Genomic DNA, 20,137 nt, shown 5'->3' with positions numbered 1-20,137 from the left:
AGTACATTTTAAACAGTATTAAACGACTCCACACGTGTGGGGTTTCGGGGGTATTTTGTTTGTTTGTTTTAGTCTTTTAAAGAGATGGAGAATAGTTCAGGTCATACAATACTGCAAAAAGTTTCATAACACAAATTTTTAACTTTCTGGAGTCCAAAAGAGTTCTCCAAAGTGAAACACATTTTATACAGAAATTTAATTTTAAAAAACTATATGAAAATGAACACAGCAAACAGGAGTTTTATTTCTGTTGAAAATTGTTTCAATTGTGTTGACAGCTAAGCATGTTCTGAGTTACAGAAATTTTTTTATCAGAGGTTCTGTTGTACATATTTCAGGTTAAAACATTGATTACAAAAGGTTGAAAGAAAGGAGGATTACTGAATGCTGTGGGGCTATGAACAGCAGCAGTATAGATTTATGTTAACTTCAAGAGACGGGGATATTTTTGCTTTGCTTCCTGTGTATTTACTCCTGTCTTACCTGTTACACTGGGACTTTCTTTTATCTGGTGCCTGATGAAACAGATCAGGGAGTTGATGTGGGAGAAACTGTCTGACCCAGTTCACTAGGGAGCAGGGCAGAACAGCGGTGTGTGGAAGACACGCAGTAGTGCCGTGGTAGGTTTGTGCTGGATTAAATTTGTGGGACTTCTGCACTACTGAGCCTTTCTCCTTAAAGTACCAATTTACAGAAAGATCTCTGAACTATGAAAGGAGCACAGATCTCATGTATTGGCAGTATTCCCATGTACCTCTACGCTATTTAATGATTGAACTCTGCGTCTCAGTTGTAAAGAAATATTCAGGAACAGAATATAATATAAACTTCTAGGATAAACCTGGTGCATCTGGAGTACATCAGTGTCAAGGTAGAAAAACATTCAGATGTGAAATTTTCAGATAGAAAAGATAGAAAAGATCAGCTAGTAGAGATTCAGAAAAACATGATACAGGTGAGTTATTTTCTGATGTTTGCTGCAGGTGAGGATGAGCATTTCACAGTGTGTTTTATGCTATTTTGACAGCATCTTGACAGCCAGTTTGAGAATGTTAAGAGAGAAATTTGAGTTGGCTATGTGTATTTTCACATGTTCTATTGATGGGGTAACCTACTTAAATCTTAGCTGTCTTTAAGTATTTTAATCAGTTCTAAGTAACTGAGACTCCAGTTGAGTATTTATATATCTGTTTGATGCAAAACTAAACAGAAAAGCACTGTTGCTGTCAAAGCCAAGCATGGGTATTTGCGATGTCCTGATTTTTTTTTTTTTTTTTTTTTCAAAAAATGCTAGTGCTTTTTAATAATAGTACTAATACTCTTCAAATGGAAACAGTTTATATGGCAACATTTAACACCTCCCACTGCTGAAGTAACAGAGAACTGTGTGTGATACTCTTATGAGCATTCTGTACCCAGTCCCTACCAATTTGTGCAAAATATTTCCTTTTTCATTAACAACTCTTAACTCTAATGCTGTCTACATTTTTGGTGGGAATATGTATAGTGTGAGAAATGTAAATGCTAACTAGAATACCACAGAATAAAATATTAACAATTTCAAAATAACAGAAAGCATTAAAATAGTATAATAATATTTTTTAAAGTATTAAACCAGTGATTTTTTTTTTTTTTTTGAACAGTTGACCTATTTTCATCAATTCAACATCTGCTTCCATGGCAACATGATTTGAACCAGGAGTAGAATGATGAAACTCCCCTCTTTTACTTATGGATGGGTGCTAACTGAGTGCAGCCAATGCAGTTTTCAAACAAAAAAAAGTAGTTGAATGCCCTTAAAGCAGGAAACAATAAATCCTTTTTAACATAATTTAAAAATAGTTGTATCACATAGTGTGTTTAGTTATTCAGACTTCACCATAGACACATAATTCTGGTGTGAATTCGGGTGCAAAGGAGGACATTCCAAGCACGTGTCTGTGCTTGTGTGAAACTGTTCCAATCACTTCTGACTGCCTACACTGATTTGAACCAAAAAAAAGGAAATAGCTCTGAAGAAACTCGGTGAATAGTTAGGGAAGTAGGTTAAAACAAGTGTAACCTTAATTCTGCAGTGCTTTTTAAAATTTTTCTTGCAAAAATTGTTGACAACGAGTTTTGTTCCTGATGACTGTTTCTTTTTAGTGTGGATTCTGGTAAGTTTAAGGAATGCTAATTAAATCAGTGTTGGGACTACTCTGAAAGTTGAGTTCAAGAAATCAGTTGTATGTACAACTCTTAAGCAGTGATTTTTGCTTTTAACAGTACATCAGTAGTGGTGTTTTGAAGCAGTAGCTGTGAAGTTCACTCATCATGAATGTGTCCTAGCCTCCAAAAGCAACGCGTGTATCCAGCCCTGAAGTGTGTACTAAGTAATAGGAAGCTTTTTTGCAGAAGTGCACTAAGCCTGGATGCTCTATGTTACATTGAGGCATTTGGGAATTAGCTTGGAAATATTAAGTAGTAATGAAGGTCCTTCTTGATAAAATCTGACATTATGATATAGGAATGCAATTTTGGGAAGAATGTAATCAGCTCTGCTATAGATGAAAATGAGGACCTTTGCATAGAAACATGGCTGGTGTGTTTGTAGTAAACATAGTATAAACAGTTGCTCTGTGTTCATTTAATTTCATGGTGTCTTTATAAGGACATAGATCTTCATGAGCATCATAGAAAAATCTATATTGAAAAGTTGCTTCTGTAAGAAGTATGGAGTGGAATAAAGTAATCCTTTCTTAAGCTTTGTTTTTTCTGGGTGAGAGAGCTGATGGTCCATTTATAAAAGGCTGGAAAGCAGGAATCATAGCATGTCAATAAAGCTGATTGAAAATCAAAGTGATTGAGGGTTGCCTGGTATACAATGTTTCTTTAGAATTCCATTTTATTAAGTGTATTTTTTCATCAAAGGCCTCCTGGTATAGAGTAGAAGCTCTTTGATCTTCTGCTGAAAAATCTTGTTGTAATGGTCCCAAGACTCAGTGAGCTCAACAGTAAGCCTGACAGTTTTTTCTGAAATGATGTGCCAGAGAAACTGGGAAAAACTAGAGTCAAGCAGTTTGAATTCTAGTAGATGACAAGGTATATTTATCGTCTAATTCTAGGCATCACTGTACTTTGCATTCTACACAAACTTGAAAATTAGTAAACATTGCATCCAGAGTACAGTTGAGGATCTTTTGAATCCACTTTCTTAGCAGAAGCAATTTTAGGTGGATTGTTATGTCAAAATTCAAGTATTTTGCCTTTTTTTTCCCTTTAAAATTTCTTAAATGTTTTGCAGCAGATTTCAGTGCAATCTGTTTTCTCCTGATAAAGCTGGGTAATTTTGTTTTTTAAGAAACAGTTCTAGTTGAATTACTTCCTCACAGTAATGTACACGACTCCATTCTGGCCAGCTGGAAATGAGGCATGGTCCTGCACGGTATAGCGTTCTGCATGTGTGAAGCAAGTAGCTTTGTTCCTGTAGAACTCATGAGTTTGGGATTTAGAAGATATGCTAAATATACATTTATGTAAGGACCAATTTTAGTAGGAAAAGAACTGGGGAAAAGTGCAGAAAAATAGGCTGCATCAGCATGCACACGTATAAATCCTTTGATAGTGTTGGAGTTATAGAAGCGCAAAGATTGAAGCACAATAGCTGTGCATAAAGCAGTGTTTTTGCTAAATTATTTCTGTGTTATTGCCAGGCACTAATGTAGCATATAGGAGCTGCAGAGTTTCACATATGGGATCAAAGAGCAGTATATGTTGGAAGGGACCTCTGGAGATCATTTGCCCAAACCTGCTGAAAGCAGAACCCTGGATTAAGTTCTCCATGTCCTTATCAAGATAAGCTAAGACTTGAACACTTCCAGTGAGAGGAAGGCACCCACTTTGCTGGGCAGCCTGGTCCACTGTTTAATTGTTCTCCTGGCAAATAATAGGGGTTTTTTCTTATGGGAAGAAAAAAAATTCTCTGGTGCAAGTTGGTAGCTCATGACTTCTTTTGCTGTGCATCTTTGTGAAGAGGATACCTCTGTATTCTTGAAAACTACCTGTTAGGCATTGGAAGAATGTGATTAGATCTCACCCACTCTCCCAAGCCTTCTCTGATCTGAGTGTAACAAACTGAGTTTCTTCAACCTGTGTTCCTATGTCGGGTTCTTCAACTCTGTACATGGCTCTCCAGCAGGTTCCCTCCAAGTTTTCAGTCTCTGCTTTCCAAGTTGCCAGTGCCACTTAAAAAAAAAAAAGTGTTTTTAATGTATGCTTATCCCCTTAAGTCTTTCTGCTAATTGCAGTGTGTATTCTTTCTTTTGTCTTCAATCTATTTGCTCTTTAATCAGAGAAAATAATTTCTGGGAGTGTTAGGCAACACTTCTAACTTTCTTACTGCTGAATTTTTTTTGGCAACAGGCTTGAGGTATTTCTCTTTCCATGTGTTAATTCTTTTCTGTGGTAATGTGTTTTTTCCATACTGACATACATGCATGCGTATATACTAGATTTATAACTTGAGTAGTTTGTCAGTTTTCAGGTATAGCTGCAAAGCAGAGTCCTTAGTGGTAAATATTTGATGTGTGGTTTCAATTTCTTCCTAATAGTTGAATGTATATGAAAAAATACTTGAAAAATACCTATAATGAGTAAATATTAATTAGGGGGTTACATATAAATCTGTTTTTCAAAAATGTTTCATGGTAGGGTACAAACCTTACTGTCAGCTTTACAGTTCATTTTTTTGAAAATTTAATTCCTCTAGTATTTTATTTCAGTGAAACAGATATCCTAGCTGAGACCTATCTATGCTTGCACTTGTGGTGAAAATGGGAAAACATAGGAAAATGGAAAAATGAGCTTTATGCAAATTGTGTAATTATTTGGTTCATTGTTGTATACATACATAAAATAATTCTTCAGCATTACTAATTCTGAATATTAAAAAAGTCAATCCAAAACACTAGTGATTTCAATTAACATATTGTTGTTCTAGAATACCTCTACCTCAGCTGCAAACATTTACTTAATATATACATATACATAAGAAATCATATCTAAAAGCCCTCCTTTGAAAATCTAATATATGTATGTTTATATTTTTAATACAACACAAAATAGTAATTTGATTTTTTTATTCTCTGCAACACAAGTAACCCACTGCAATTTAGTTTATTCCTAGGATTGAAATTGTGAGACATAAAAATAGTTTGCTATTTTAACGTCAAGCTGAAACCCTGGCAAAAAAAAACCCAGTAGTTGCTGAATAGCCTTGGTGTAAGACTTAATGAAAGCTTCTAAAGCTATAAAGACTTACATAAAGCCTATAAGACTAAGTCCAAAGACTTAACAAATTCTACTGGTTCTATATTTTACTCTTTGGCAACATTTTAAGAGTGAAAATGAACTCAAATATCAGTGCATTTTATATTCATATTACTTTGCAAAAGATTCTTGAAATCTTTAATATGAAGTGAAGAAATATTTTAGATAAGTTACTCTTCTGAGTTACAGGAACAGATTGTTCTCAGGGGTTTTTTTTCTCACCTTTCAGACATGGGGAAAGATTTATGGATTTGTCTGTATAAAATTTTCTAAATGTTTGCTGCTTCAAGAAGCCTCCTGGAACCATATCAATGAGGTTAAAAAGAAATACCAGTTTTGCTGGTTGTACATTGCTACAGATTGTCTATTTGCAAAATCATAATTTATCACAGATCTTTTTATTGCCATCTACTGGTTCTTTTGAGATACTCTTTCTGATTTAGTGTTAATTTTTTTGGTCACTTTGAATAATAAAGCTTAATGCCAAAAGTGTGTCAGAATGAAAACAAACACTAGAAGATTCAAAGATCCAAGTAAGTTGTGTTCCATAGCTTTCTGCTAGTACAAAAATGAAAATACATGTTAACATCTATGCTTAAATTATCCAGTGGATTTTTGAAAGTCTCAGAGCCTAAAACAGTATTTTTCCATTTTCCTATTTGTGAGTAATTTTCATTTGTTCCTCCTTATTTTCTGCTCTTTACTCAAACCCTTCCATTTTCAGGTTCTCAATTTGCTGTTTGAAATTGAAAAATAATCACACAGATGAATGAATTGTGCTCTTCCAACCATGTACAAACACTGAAATATGTTAAATATGTGGGCATGTATGTAATGTGTAGGACAGCAAGAAACCAAGGTATTGCATCAGGTTTTTCAACCCTGATAGCTGGAATGTGTTGATGTATTTTACTACTGTGTCTGCCCCAACTGGAGCATTTTCACAGTAATGTTAGTTCCTTGCTGAAACAATTCAGGATGTGATTTTTGTCTTCTTTAAAGAAGACAGTGTGCAAAGGATGGCTGAGCTAGGTCAGATCAGGGGTCTTTATAGGCCAGGATCCTTTCTGTGGCAGAGGCCAAGGGAAGAGTAAATTAGTACAGCCAAATATATAGTCATGCTCTTTCCAAATTAATTCCCAGAATCTGATGATTTACAATGCAACCTGTCTTGTAACTGAAAATTATCTGTCCAAAGCTGTCAGTGAAAGTGTGCAATGCTTTATACAATGGGGTACCTACTTTTTCAAAATAATTTGAATTATACTCTAGTAAAATACTACTTAAGCAACTAATGTTAATATACTCTTGGCATCATAAGTAATTACCATACATATTGGTTCTACTCTGGATTTTCCTAGCTTTTTTCTGTGCTTTTTTTCAGTTGTCTTTTCTGTCTAAAAAGCATTTTTAATTCTTAAATTGAATTCTGCCAGTGTGGTTCAGACATTATAATGAAGGTTAAGAGCACAGGAAGCTTTCTCGCTGGGAGAAAACCTTGTAGGTGTCTTAGTAGAAACAATGATAGCAAAAAGAGAATGCTCTCTTCTTGCTGTCAGCTGGGTGGTGGTAGGATCAGGGAGCTACAAAGGTATCAGATGCTAGTTAGCTGAAAGACCTGAACTTTCCAGAAGGGTCATGGAGGGTTTCCTTCAGTAGGAAGCAGAAATGGATGTATCTGAGACTGTGCCATTCCTCATTAATTACCATTATCTGGTAGATTTTGCTGTATTCTTATTAGGAAGGTTGGATGGGGGAGATACTTCAGGAAGAGAGCACATTTCTTAACTATGCTCATAAGTGCTTCAGAAGTGTCAGTCTGGAAAAACAGCAGGAGAAGACCGAGTAAGAATATTTTTTTTCTGTTTCTTCTGGGGTTGTGCAAGGATGCCAGAATGACAAAACTTCAAAAGGGAGGATGAATAGAGAACAGATCTTTGGAGACAATTACAAGACATTTTAAAGAACTCTATAAGAATCAGACTTTTAGACCTCTTTAAAACTCACTTAGCTTAATATTTTCCACAAAGAAGTTTCCTTTAATGTGTAAATATTTCCAGCTCAAGCCTGAATACACTGAATACACTTCCTTGCTAGCAGTTGGAAGTTGAACGTCCAGACAAAAGCTAAGTTAATACTTATTAATATTAATTGTTTACTTTCCACTTGATTAGGATTAGTAACTGTTTCATGACAAGACAGAGTATGAACATTCAAAGCCTCCTTGCTTCACAGCCATTTCAAGGCTGGCTTAGCATTTCATGAAGGCGAATTGTTTTGTTTTGTAAATAATGTATTAGTTTATTCTGTTAAATTATTTAAATAATTCTCTGCAAATGCTCTATCCATAGCTGCCAGCACAAGCCTGAATAATGGCTTTTCCCAGGAATCTGTGAATAGGTAGAGCTATAGGGCTCTACCATATATCCATTATCTCTGATGCAGTTTGCAACAGTATTACTTTGTATTGTTTTTACTAAGAGTATTCCTTTTTAGGGAATGCAATGTTTTGCCTGTCTCCAAAGCTTTATATGATTTTTTGTCTAATGTGGTATGTTTTGGTTGGTTTGTTTGGTTTTTGAACTGTGTGCAGTGTTGGACAATAAATACACTTCATTGTTTGTATCGTCGGATGATTGAGAGTGAAAATGAGTGCTTCTGAGCAGGTAGGGTAGAAAATGCAGAGTTTGCAACTGCAGCTGCAAAAGAGATGGAGAATAGGAAATCTGTAAAACTGACTATAAATAGCAAGAGAAAGCCAGTCAAACGTGTTGGAGGCTCTCTGTTGTTGGTTAGATAAAAACACCTCTTTACAGAAAGAGTCTTAATGATGTACTATTGTTGCTCACATGTTTTGCAGTTAAAAAATTAGAGAAAAATTCACTTTTATTAAATTCCTTGCAATAACTTTTAATGTTCTGGTTTGGAGTGTTAAACCTTCTGGATCAGTTTTGGTACTCATGCTGTTGACTTTGTTACATACCTGCTCAGTGTTGTAAACATAATTAGTAGTCACTTATTGGAAACTTGCAGCATGGGTTCTATAGGCTTTTATTTAAAAAGGAGTTAAATTTGTTGCTATAGTTTTTACCCTCCCAACCCTTTTTTAAAAAACGCTCTGAAGCATCATGCACTTTGTAAAATCTGGATTTATGAATTTTTTTTTTTTTCTTTTGGTTTGTTTTGTTTTTTAAATGCCACCTGGAACACTTAAATGAAAACTGATTTTGGAACTCAAATTGTGCAAGAAAATGCAGTAATGGATTGAAAGGCTGTAGTAGAGAGTTTTTGGGGGTTTTTAATAGTCTTTGTGAAAATGTTTTATTAAACGCAGGCTGAAGATGGTCATGAGTCATGCTGGAAAGTAAATGTCAAAGGAGCTGGGGCTTACTCCATTTGTGCACTGAATTTTTATCTTACACTGGAAGAAAGTGTCAATCCAGATTTTCACTCTTCTGTTCAGAAGAAATTAATGGAATGATACGTAATTTTCAAAGGGATTTTTCATTTATTGTGGCAGTGTGCGAGCTGTGAGGCGTATCCTGGTTTTTTTCATGCTTCGAACAGTCCTTTTGAAGTTATGGGAGATTCCTCATGTTTGCCTATAATCGGCTAAATGTCTACAATGACTAACACAAAGGAGATACAGATAGATGCTGCTGAGAATTCATAAACTAACATGTTTGATCAAGGTTAGTTTTAGTCAGAGGATTTGTTGTGGGATGAAAAGTGTTTGTGTATGTGCCTGTTATAGGGATTATGGATAAACCAATGTCAAATATAAGGGTATCTTTTATTAAACTTGCAATATAGTTTGTGATACTGCAGTTCATCTGCATCTCAGTGTATTTTGTATTTTTTTCAGAAGTTCATAACCACTGAAAAATCTGAGACAAACTTGTTTTAGAATCCACTGAAATGGAAATAAACAGTTTATTACAGGAAATATTTAGATTTTTACTCTTATAGCTTAGCAAATAAAGTTACTGAATTTAAATACTTTTTTTTGTTCTTCTAGCTTCTAAGAGGCTTTGTTTAAGAAAAAAGATGGTATACCAAGAGTGGTTTGTAACAGACAAATTATTAATGCATCCTGAATTATAGTATGTTGAAAACACCTGGGGGTATCAGTCCACTCTAACAATGGTTTGATTTGGCAGTCCTGCTCCACTTCCTGTGTAATTTTAGGACCTGCAGGAGGAAATAGGAGAAACATGATGGGTATTAGTGTGACATCTTTCCAGTGGTCTTGATGCCAGTTTAACAAAATAATTCTGTAGAAAGCGTATTATATCATTTTTAAAAACATAAAATGCATATATAGGTAGGATTTGAGGGTGAGCTCCATACGTGTGAGTGAGGAGGAGTCCACAAAACAGACCATAGACTATTCCTGTCTGTGTTCCTGTTTCTGTTTCACTCCCTGTAATTAGAGTAGACTATAATGGCTTCCAGATTCTGACTGCAGCTGTCCTTTAAGAGTCAAGAGCACAGCTGGTAGTGAGAATGGGATGTAGCCATATTCCTCCCCAAGGAAACAGCAGGTGGAAAAGGGATACTGGTACCATTATGCTAATAGCTTCATGAACTGATCTTCTGTTAACTTGGAAGGTCCTGTCACGGCCACATAAAACTGACTCTGGGCATGTCAGTGAGAATGAGTGGATCTGCCTCTTTAGGATTTCTAGTTACTTTGATGCTTATCTTGGCAGCTACATGTAGCACAAAACATAATTGGTAATTTCCTTGGTAGTCGTGAGACTGCAGTTCTTTGTCAGCTGCATGGTCATTGTATTGGTGTGGCTGGAATTGCAAGTTCTGAATTTGCTGAGTATGGGTAGAGCCTTATATAATTTTGTTGTTGTGTTTTTATGAGTCTTGCAAGTTGATCAGGCTTTCCAAGCAACCTGAAGTGCTGTGATGCTTACACTAAGACCTCAACTAGCCAGAGAAGTTAACAATAATACTTACTGAAGAAGAAATATTAGGAGTGCACCTCCTCATATGGATACCCTGTTGCAATATTTTAATAATTTTATTTTGGTGTAAATCTTTAAAATCACAAGTTCCGAATGCACTGAATTTTTAGCCTGTTTTTCATGTCCCCTCTCCTCCCTTTCTAACTGTTCCTGAAGGTGGGGTGAATAATAGTGCTGGCAACTTGCTCTTCCTTCCCACCCTCCATGTAGATTAAACTCTGAGATCAATAGTATCTATAGTTACGCAGTTTAAATACAAAATAATTTCTACAGCAAGGGATCAAAAGCTGTATGTTGTAAAATGTCTTTTGAAGCTGAAGTGTAGGAGTATATATAGCTGTATGATATATTTCTTGAATTTTAGCTAGGGAAGCTAACAGAAACCCAGCAAAAAGGAGGAGGGAATCCAGCTTCCTTTGCAATGTCACATTGCATTAATAATGGCACCTGCATCTTGCTTTGCTTAGCTTCCCTCTGAAGACATCTGAGCTGCAGAGATCTAGTGAGTGATAGGCTATAGTCTTGGAAGCCACAGAAAGAGACAGATGCTTCTTTTTATCTCACAGAGTAATTGTGGCTGATATGTGAAAAGAAAAAGCTGTATTTTAGATTCTTTTAAAAGTTTGGGGGAAGACTCAAAACTTTGTTGACTCTGTTTCAAACAAAAGATGCCTCCTGTCTTGTCATTTTCTCTTAGTTCATTGTCTCAAAACATTGCCTTGGTACAATTATACTGATGGATTCTGCTGGTACAAAAGTGTCTTTATGCATGTGTATGCATTGGATAACACAATGGTAGCTTAAATATTTTGGCAGAAAGTCAAGACTTAGAGATAAATTCATGTTAGATTCCTTAGGCCTACTGCCATCTCTAGCTATAAACTGCACCTGTGCCATCTGTACCTTTCTAATGTGCTTTATATTACAGAATTTAGCTACCTTTGGAAAACGGGTGTGAAAACCATTCAGGGCCTGAGAGGGCTATCTAATGTTTTGGTGTGTAACTCAGAAAAAGCTTGACTTTGGCAGGACAGGGCTCAAGTGTGCATCATTCTCCCTCTGCTCCTGTTTACCCCATTTTTCATCAGGAGAAATCAGGGGTGGCTGTTTGAAGGTGGAGGAGCTGCAGTACCATGTAACAGGTCTGCCAGTCTGGCATTTTGGGGAATGAAGATTCAAAGTGTTTTGTGGACCATGCCTTAAGTTTAGCTTATCTAGCTTTTCTCCAACTGCTCTGAACCAAGATCATGTAATCTTGACCAGCCCCACAACATATGGGATTGCTGACATGAGGGTTTTGAGCCTTCCGAGTAACCTATTTATGAACTTTCTCTTCTTGTTATTTAAGAATTTTTAACCAAAGTCTCCGAAGTACGAGTCAAGCTGGTAAATACTTTGTAGCCTGATAGTTGCCAACAGTTACTGTTGGAAGGCTTTTTGTTCCAGTCATTTGTGTGCTTTCCTATTCAGTTATTTGATTTAGTGTTTTGAAAGTGATACAACTACTATCAATCTTGTCAGAGTAGTCACATTTACTTTTATTGTTGCTTCTGAACCTGCATATCAAGTTTATGCGTTTCTGCACTATAGTTTCGTTTGTGAATGGTTTCGCAAGGAATTTCAGAAATATATATTGATACTGAGAAATTTGTTTCTAGCTGTCAAATTGCAACAGGACGTGTGATTCATCCTCTACCACTGTTGTCTGAATTATAACCATTTAGCGTTATATCAGGGCATGTGCATGACAGGCAGAAATAACACAAAAAAGGTTTATGGAGGCCAAAAAATTAATTTGTTGTTGTGTTGATAGAGTTTTGTTGGCACTTGCACTTCCAAAGAAGTCTTCCATTTGAATTCTACCCGGTAGGCTGCAGGCTTGTCAAGTGAAAAAATATAAGGGTCTATTCTGTGAACTGATGGTGTGCCATGATTTCCTAAGCTCACCTCTACTCAGAATAGAAAGGGGGTCAGAGGTGTTCTTAAGTAGGCAGTGTTTTGTGGAAGGTGATTAGTGACCTCTCCCTCCAGAGTCTCCTTCATTATCACTACAGTGAGGTTGCAAATACACCATGATACTGACACTGAGCTCTTGAGTCACTAAAAACATAGTGCGAGCTCTGATCTGGCCAAACAGATAATTCTGTTTCATTAGTCCTGCTGATTGTGTTTTTAAGAATGAATCACTGTCCCTTTGGACCCCTTTTCATGTATACCAATTTGCTGTGTTGAAGTAAGGGGAGAAGTATGTGGATGGGAGATTTTTGCTCATGCTTGCTAATATAAAATAGCTGTTTTATTTTAAAACTAGATAGCATGTTAGTCTTCTGTTACAAAATGTTAGCATAATATTTAGGAATTTTTGACAGTGTTAAGTCTGGCAGTGTGTGAAGCTGAGTTTCTTCAGATAAAGTATCTGATGCATTGGCAATGTTTGGGCAGTTATAATGCAAATCACTGCCACAAACATAGGTCAGTGTTGGTGGTGTTTCTGTTATCAGTTCACTGACTAGTATTTAGAACTAGAGAATAAATACTCTTAAAGGGAAAGGAAATGCAGTAGCGTAGAATGAAAAGAACACAAGCATTCACTTAAGATTCTGGTAATCAAAGGGCTTAATGAAGTGCTAGTGTGTGGTGGAGTTCATTATCTCTGTATTAGCATACTTCTTAAAAAATCATAAAATCTGGAAAGTTCTGTGACATCATGCTAAATTTGTTTTGTACCTTTGATGGTTCTATTCTGTTGATAATTATGTTTTTATCCCTGGATTCAGTAACAAAGCCACCACTCATGCTCAAGATAAAGTTGGCATCTTCAATGAAAATCTTTCAAAAGAGGTTGTAGATAGACTGTTAGTGGCCCAGCTTTAGTTAGGAGGTATTATGAGAGTAAGATTTTTATCCCGGAGAGGGGGTGCACAGAAACTTTGAACATGGTGGGTCTCACAGTTCTTTTACCACTAGAGGGCTTATTTGTATAACAGTGAAGAGTGTGCTGGAGAATGGTGCCTTGAGACAGCTTTCTGTTGCTTCATACGGTCCAAGAAAAACAGATGGAAGTGTGACGTTCAGGGGATGGATATCAGACTACAAAGTCAAGAATATAATGAACTAGCTAGTTCTTCTAAACTCAGACAATGAAATAAGAGATGGTATCTCAATCTACAACTAGACATAAAGGCTGATTAGAAGTAAGAATAGATTGGAGAAAATAAATTCAAATATCCTGTCAAATTGTGTGTTTTAAGAGTTTTGCTGTTCATGTCGCTTCTGCTTAAAGCACCTCTTTGACAGAACTATGCATTTTTTGGACATCAGTTGCATTGTCTTTGTTTCTCCTTTTCTTTTGCTTTTCATCACAGCTGAACATTTCTTCATTTTTGCAGTCCACACTAGCGTGCGTATTTCCTTGGGAATCTGCTTAGTACGGAATGTGCCTGATTCACAGTGCCAATGAGAATCCCAGTACAAGTGTCCTCTCTTTCCTTTTGATAAAGCGTGAGTTGTAATGGCAGAATATAACATCTCTTTTGGCACTTTCCAAGAGTCTCTCTTTTGTTTTGAAACATTGTTTGGCAGTTGCTTGGCTTGTCAGCCCAGAATCTGTGGAGGCAGCTTTCCTGAAAACTGCCGCTAGCTTTGGATTTTTGCCTGCATATACACTTAAAATTAATTTTTGCAAAACTGGAGTTCTTGGTCTGAGTCTCTTCTTTTGTTTAGAGATCCTGCAAATTCTGTTTAATGATTCTTGAAATGTGCAGTTTTCATTCTGAGTTTCATGTCTGTCATTAACAGGTATGGAATCTCTAATAAAGACAGTGCAGTTTCATATTTTCTCAATAATGTCTAGATAAACTATGGTTTGTTTGGGTTTTTTTTTAAATAAAATGTGCATGCAACTTGGCAACTAAACAGTTGATTATACATTGGAGTTCTTGGTGGTGCTGGTAGTAGTTACACAATAGGGAGTTTAAAGGAAAGTTTGACAGGTTATCCCCCTTAAAAAAAAAATTAAGGCAAAATTTTGTATTTTGAAACACACACACACAAAGGAGTAGTTGTCTAGTTTTTTATTTCCATCTTGTTCACGGATGTTTATTTCCCAGAAAAAAATCTCTTTGGAAGTCTGATGTTCCAGATCACTGCAAAACTGTGTTTCTGTGCAGATAATACTTTTCTCATTTGGTGTAGTGGTTTGGTATCACAGTGCTGTGACAAAACAAGTGGTGGCATGTATTGCATTTCTGCTCTAGCTTGGCTCATAATAGTTGTAGATAGATTTGGTTTTTTCTTTTTCCTCTTCCTGTTCCCCAACTGTTTTCAAACTCTGTAGACAACAGTGACTTCTCTCATAAGTATCCCTGACAGCTGTAAGACCCAGATGCCAAGTTCTGGCTCGCAAGCCTTGACCTCCTTTTGGGCTTCTTTTCTGGTCTTTTGGCTGGCTCCTCTGCTTATTGCTGGGGCAGCTGTGGAATCATCTCTGGAGCCGATTGATGCAAGGCTGGCTCATTCGAAGTGTGCTTCATTGTTGTTGATGCCACTTCTCTTAGGCTTAGCTCAGGGAGAATTATGTTTATGTTTTTAATATATTCCAAGAGCAAGAATTCTTAAAATTCTCATATTACTGTGATTACAAATACAGACTTTATAAATATTGTGACTGTAAATAGAAAGTTTGGTTCTCCTTTTCTTAGAAATAAAACCAGTCTGAATATTAGTACAAGGCAAAAAGAACAGTAATTCTCCATCCCTTCACGTTTTTGTTGGTGCTAGCTTTCTGGATAAAAAGAGTGGCAGTATTTTCTTTGTATGAAATATTTCAGTGACTTTGTAAAGAGCAAGTTTGTCTGAGACATGGTTAAAGTGTCTTAAAAGGAATGTGCTTATAATTTGAAGGCCAGAATGTATTGAATGTGTTTCCTATTCATGCATTCAATATCAGTAGCTATGCATGAAGAGTGTCTAATCTGGTTTGGAAGAGGCTCAGTAGATTATTAGAGGGAAGAGGAGAAGCAAATGTGTCCATACAGGATGCAGGGCCAGGTGGTATGTCTAAACCTTGTTTAAGACAACTGGAACTTATGAAAAGGAAACAATTGAATTTTTTTTTTTTTAATCTCAGTAAAAAGTAAAGTTTTAATGCCCAACAAAACTACTGAAATTTAGTATCATTGAAGTCTGTCTTAGAGTAAGGAAATACCAGTAAATGACCACTGATGTTGGAGGTGAAGCACTATCCGTGTCTTTAGAAAAACTAAAAAGCAGGACCAAAATCAGCTCTTCAATGCAGATTACACGATTGCATGTTGGCAGAGGGTGTGCAGGGTTTTAAGAAAAGCTGCTGTAACTAGATAACATATGGAGAGGTTATCTCAATGCCTGAGGTTGTATTTCAGAGCAGGAGACAAATACAAATGGAGGTTAAAAAAAAAAAAAAAGAGTTAGTATATTAACTTGCTAAATATCTCCAGAAATGTACATTATAATTTACACAACTAAATTAATTCCATACTGTAGGTAGTTTTTAATTTTTTACTACTTACAGTGTAAACATTAGTAACAAAAAATAAAATAAACTCAGTATTGTAAATATAAATGCCAAGATTTTATTCTAAGTGTAAAATAAATTCAGAGCTGATTTAGTGTTAGTGATCTGTATCTCTTAATGAATATACAGTTTTGCAAGACCTTGGGTGTTAAAACTGAACACACTGATAGTTTTCTTTCTATTAGCCATTTGTAAGTATATGTTTCCAAATTAAAATCCTGTCCAGACCTACCTCCAGATCTGAGATGTTCCCTTAACAGCCTAAGTCTTCATCCTCTGCCTTCTGGAAATCCTTGAATGTGGTTTCAGGTTTTGAAAATCTGTGTTGGTGCATATTTGAATCTAGGTTTCAGCTCTGTCTATGAAGACATGTATCAGAACACTGCCTTTGTTTTGCACAGGAGATGCCTTTTTACCAGTGGATGCCCTGAATGCTGGGCGTTCTTTGAAAACTTAGACTGTGTCTGAGATATTAGGTGAATGTTCCTTTGTTTAAAGGAAACATTAAAGGAACTTTTTTTTTTTTTAAATTTATGTTTTTTCATCCCAGTGTTATTGCCTCCTGCTGCCTACCAAAGAGCATTGGCAGCCATTTCCAAATGTGCGCTTTCCTAACTTTATATAAAACTCTTCTGCCACTCTGTGTGTGTGTGTGTGTGTGCTCTTTGGAGGTTTTTTTGGTCAGTGCACATTCAAGCCCCCAGTAAGCTTGAAGCCATCCTGGCTGTGTGCAGATCTATTTTTACCTGATAATTGGTTTTCCTGCTTGAAGGATTCACAAACTGTAGATGAAGGTACTGATTTGCCTGGTCTCTGCATGATGTTTTTATTTCCTGGTGAATTGCCCTGTCGCTTGATGAAATTGGTTTATTATAGAATATTAGCTGCAAATACATCAAATCTACTAAAGTAGATTAAATAAAAAAAAAAAACAAATCACTTTATAGATAGGATAATCCTAAAGTTTGATAATTAATTGCAATACGCTTCCTTGTGTGCATGAAGAGGAGAATATTCACTGTCAGGGCATCTGTTTTTTATACAAAAATAATCAATTGATACATGATAATGTATTCTTAAAATTGGTTTAAACGAAAATCAAATTTCAGTATTTGCGAGTTAGGAAACAGGAGCTGAGGGATTGGTTTGTTTTTACCAGAGCTAAGCAATAGTCCATGTATTGGTGGAAGGAAGATGAGGAATTGAAATTCCTTATTTATCTAACTTAGATAATGGAACATGTATAAATGTCATATTTGGGACGTGGTCAGTTTTCTTCAGCTAAAACTTGTTGTCTTCTGTAGAACAGAACCCCTGCCCAGTGTGATCGACATTATTGACTTGTAGCTCTGGCTCGCTTCCCCTCGCAGTAAGTCTGTAGGCAGATTGCTGATTTTCTGGATCTCACTGGATGTTTCCTCTCATGTTTTTCAACTCCTTTGTCAGAGACTGCATCCCTGCTGATCTGTTGTGAGAGTACTCCTATATCCATATCAGTCAAAAGGAGTCATTGTAAATCATGTATGCTTGCATATCTAATTTAAAATGGATCAGGTGTCAGTGACCTTCAAATTCTGTAAAGGTTGTCTTGGAATAACTAGCTTAAAAATATTTCCATATATTCTTAGAAAATTGATATTATAAAAAGTTGGAGAAGGCTAGAATGCTTAAATGCATAGAAAATGTATAGTTACCATCAAGTGAGGCATATCCAGTGCATGGTCCAGGTAATTTGCATGGACATTAATGACTGGGAGTTGCTGGGCATAAACAGGATAGCGAATTTGATGTATCTTCTAGATTAGTCCTCAGAGTTGAAGTTTGCTGTCACATGGAAATAATTTATTACAATGCCTTTTCATATGTAATGTTATTTTGGAACTTTGCATCAGATCTTCATATGTGGCACTTTGACAATGTATTTATTAAAGATGCAGTTTGATCATGACTTTGAATTGAAACTTCCATGCATTCAATGGAAATACTGGGTCAAATTAATACACAGTCACTAAAGCACTCTATAGTTCCACTTTCAGTATCAGGATGATATTGATCTGTAGAAATCTGTTTGTGAAGGGTTCTCTGCAGATAGGTCATGCTTGTGGTGAACAAAAGAGGGAAGAAAGTTTGTACAGTTCTGTATATGAATGGTTTTTCAAGCTGTTTTTCCCAAACTGATAATCTTTCATTTCCCATTTCAAATTGTGAGCACTATGTTAAAACTCTTAATTTGATTGCCATAATAATGATATTATTCCAAAGTAGCATACTAATGTTAGTTTATTTAAACTGGAAAAAAAAAAAAAAAGATAGATGTATATATTTCCAAGCTAATGGTTAATTAGCCAACGTTAATAAACAGGAAAGGTAGTATGTTTACAGCCTGTTAGCAAAGTGAAAATATAGCAACTGGGAATAAAGAGCCACTTTATGGGACAGAGCTAATTATGAAAATGGAGTTTAGAATGGGAAAGATAATTTTATAGTCCATGTGTGAGTTATCTCTGTAAAATATAAACTGGAAGGATTTTTTAAAATTGTATCTTTCATTTTTTTAAATTTTATGAATGTTTACTCGATAGATTTTTTTTTTTTTGTGTTTAAAAATTTTTAAGTGAAGAATGCACATCCATTACTGCGCTTGTTGCTTGTTCTGAGTGGTGTTTGCCTCCACAAATACAGAACATCTTCTCAACAATGGGGTTGAAAGAAAAAGTTAATGTGTTGTCAATAGAAGCATAGTTCTTTTTGAGGGTACTAAAGAGGATAATTTAAACGAAGTTTTTTAACAAGCTTTTGAAGCTTTTGTCTGTTATTTCATATACTAACTTCTAATGTGTTCTAATATGAAAAAAAATGAGTCTTCACTTGTTTTATTTAATGTATTTTCATACATGTTAAATTGTTGTAGCAATTGTTCTTTAACTGTTTCTCTTGCATGAGTAACTTTGAATACCTTTGAATATTCCTGGAATATACCTTTGAATATTCCTGGAATATACCTTTGAATATTCCTGGAATATTCCTTTGAATATTCCTGGAAAATACCTGGAATACCTTTGGATATTCCTAATTAACTGTAAATACTTACAATTGTGGACCACAGCAGATAGCTAGAATATGTATCAACAAGATAGTAACTTGGGTTTATGTTACACAGTTTGCACATCCAGGAATACAACATAATTATCTTTGCTTACAGTGTTCCACTGCACAGGATTGTTCATATTCTTTGGTCAATAGAGATTAATTTTTTCTTGCAGATAATAGCTCTTTTTCCAAAATAACTTGGAAATTCAAAATGTGTAAAAATATATAGTTAAGTGAAAGCAGCTTGTAGGATTAAGTTTGTTACAATGCTTCCTTTTAAATAGCTTGAATAAATCAAAAAGTTACATGTATCTGTACCTCCAGAAAGAATATTGAAATAGGAGAGAGATAAAGTTTTACTAGAGAGCTGCCACTACCTCAAAACTGAGATAGCTGTCTCACTTTTATTTTGGATTACCTCTTCAGGGTTTTTTTGTTGTTATTGTTTTGTGGGGGAGTTTTTTTGTTTGGGGTTTGGGGATTTTGTGTGTGTTGGTAGGGTTTTTTTTTTAGTTGTTTGTTTTTGTTTAGGATTTTTTGTTGTGCTTGAGCTTCAGCCTAAAGAAAGTTAAAATGGTACATTATTTGGTGTCTTAATTATACCATTAAGCTGCATGAACTAAAATTCTAGGAGGCCTTCAAAGCAACCTGATCTGTTCTTGTACTAGAAATAACAATATTGGCTAGGAATTACACTGAAATAACGCTAATAATATGAATGCACATGTTATCTCATACTGGTGTAACTTGGGGATTAGGCAAGCTCTAAACATTTGTAATATGCATTCCACTGTTTTGGAGGTTGCCCTTTCTCCCTGCTGGTTTACCAAGGTACTCAGAACTCAAAACGGTTTCTGCTTGTTTCTCATAGAGCTTTAAATTCTGTCTGTGTTAGCATTTTAAAAGTATTCGGGAACTCGATGGGCTTTAGAAGTTCCTTAGTATTGTTTGGGAGATGGGGATTTTAGTCCAGATCAGCATTCAGTTGTTAAATGTATTTGAATTCTGGTAACTTTTGGAGGGGTTTATGGAACACACTAAAAGGAGAAGATAATGGCATGAAACAACCCCAAACTGTTTCAGTCTAGCAGAACTGCGAAACCAGTTTTCAGAAGTATTTTATTTGTAGAGTTTTTGAAAAACTAAGGCAAATTCTTACACTTCTTTCTTTTGTGCCTCCCTAGATATAATTGATAATTTGCATTCC

At 35.7% G+C, this 20,137-nt stretch overlaps 1 protein-coding gene across 5 annotated transcripts in view; it reads left to right on the top strand.

Annotated features, from left to right (window-relative positions):
* The window catches only part of ANO10 (anoctamin 10), a 121,596-nt gene that overhangs the window by 22,442 nt on the left and 79,017 nt on the right, over nucleotides 1-20,137 (top strand). The window contains exon 12 of one of the 5 annotated variants that reach the window (XM_017734576.1): nucleotides 1,644-1,774. The exons of the other annotated variants lie outside the window; for them this stretch is intronic. Coding sequence (XP_017590065.1) covers nucleotides 1,644-1,694 — 51 coding nt within the window. The 3' untranslated portion in view covers nucleotides 1,695-1,774. Of the gene's footprint in view, nucleotides 1-1,643; nucleotides 1,775-20,137 lie in introns of those variants that run through there. 5 annotated transcript variants of the gene reach the window in all.

This window comes from Corvus brachyrhynchos, unplaced genomic scaffold (assembly GCF_000691975.1).
Source record: "Corvus brachyrhynchos isolate BGI_N302 unplaced genomic scaffold, ASM69197v1 scaffold94, whole genome shotgun sequence".
Lineage (NCBI taxonomy): Eukaryota > Metazoa > Chordata > Aves > Passeriformes > Corvidae > Corvus > Corvus brachyrhynchos.
The sequence above is the reverse complement of the archived record's forward strand: the minus strand, read 5'-3'. Positions and strand labels throughout refer to the sequence as shown.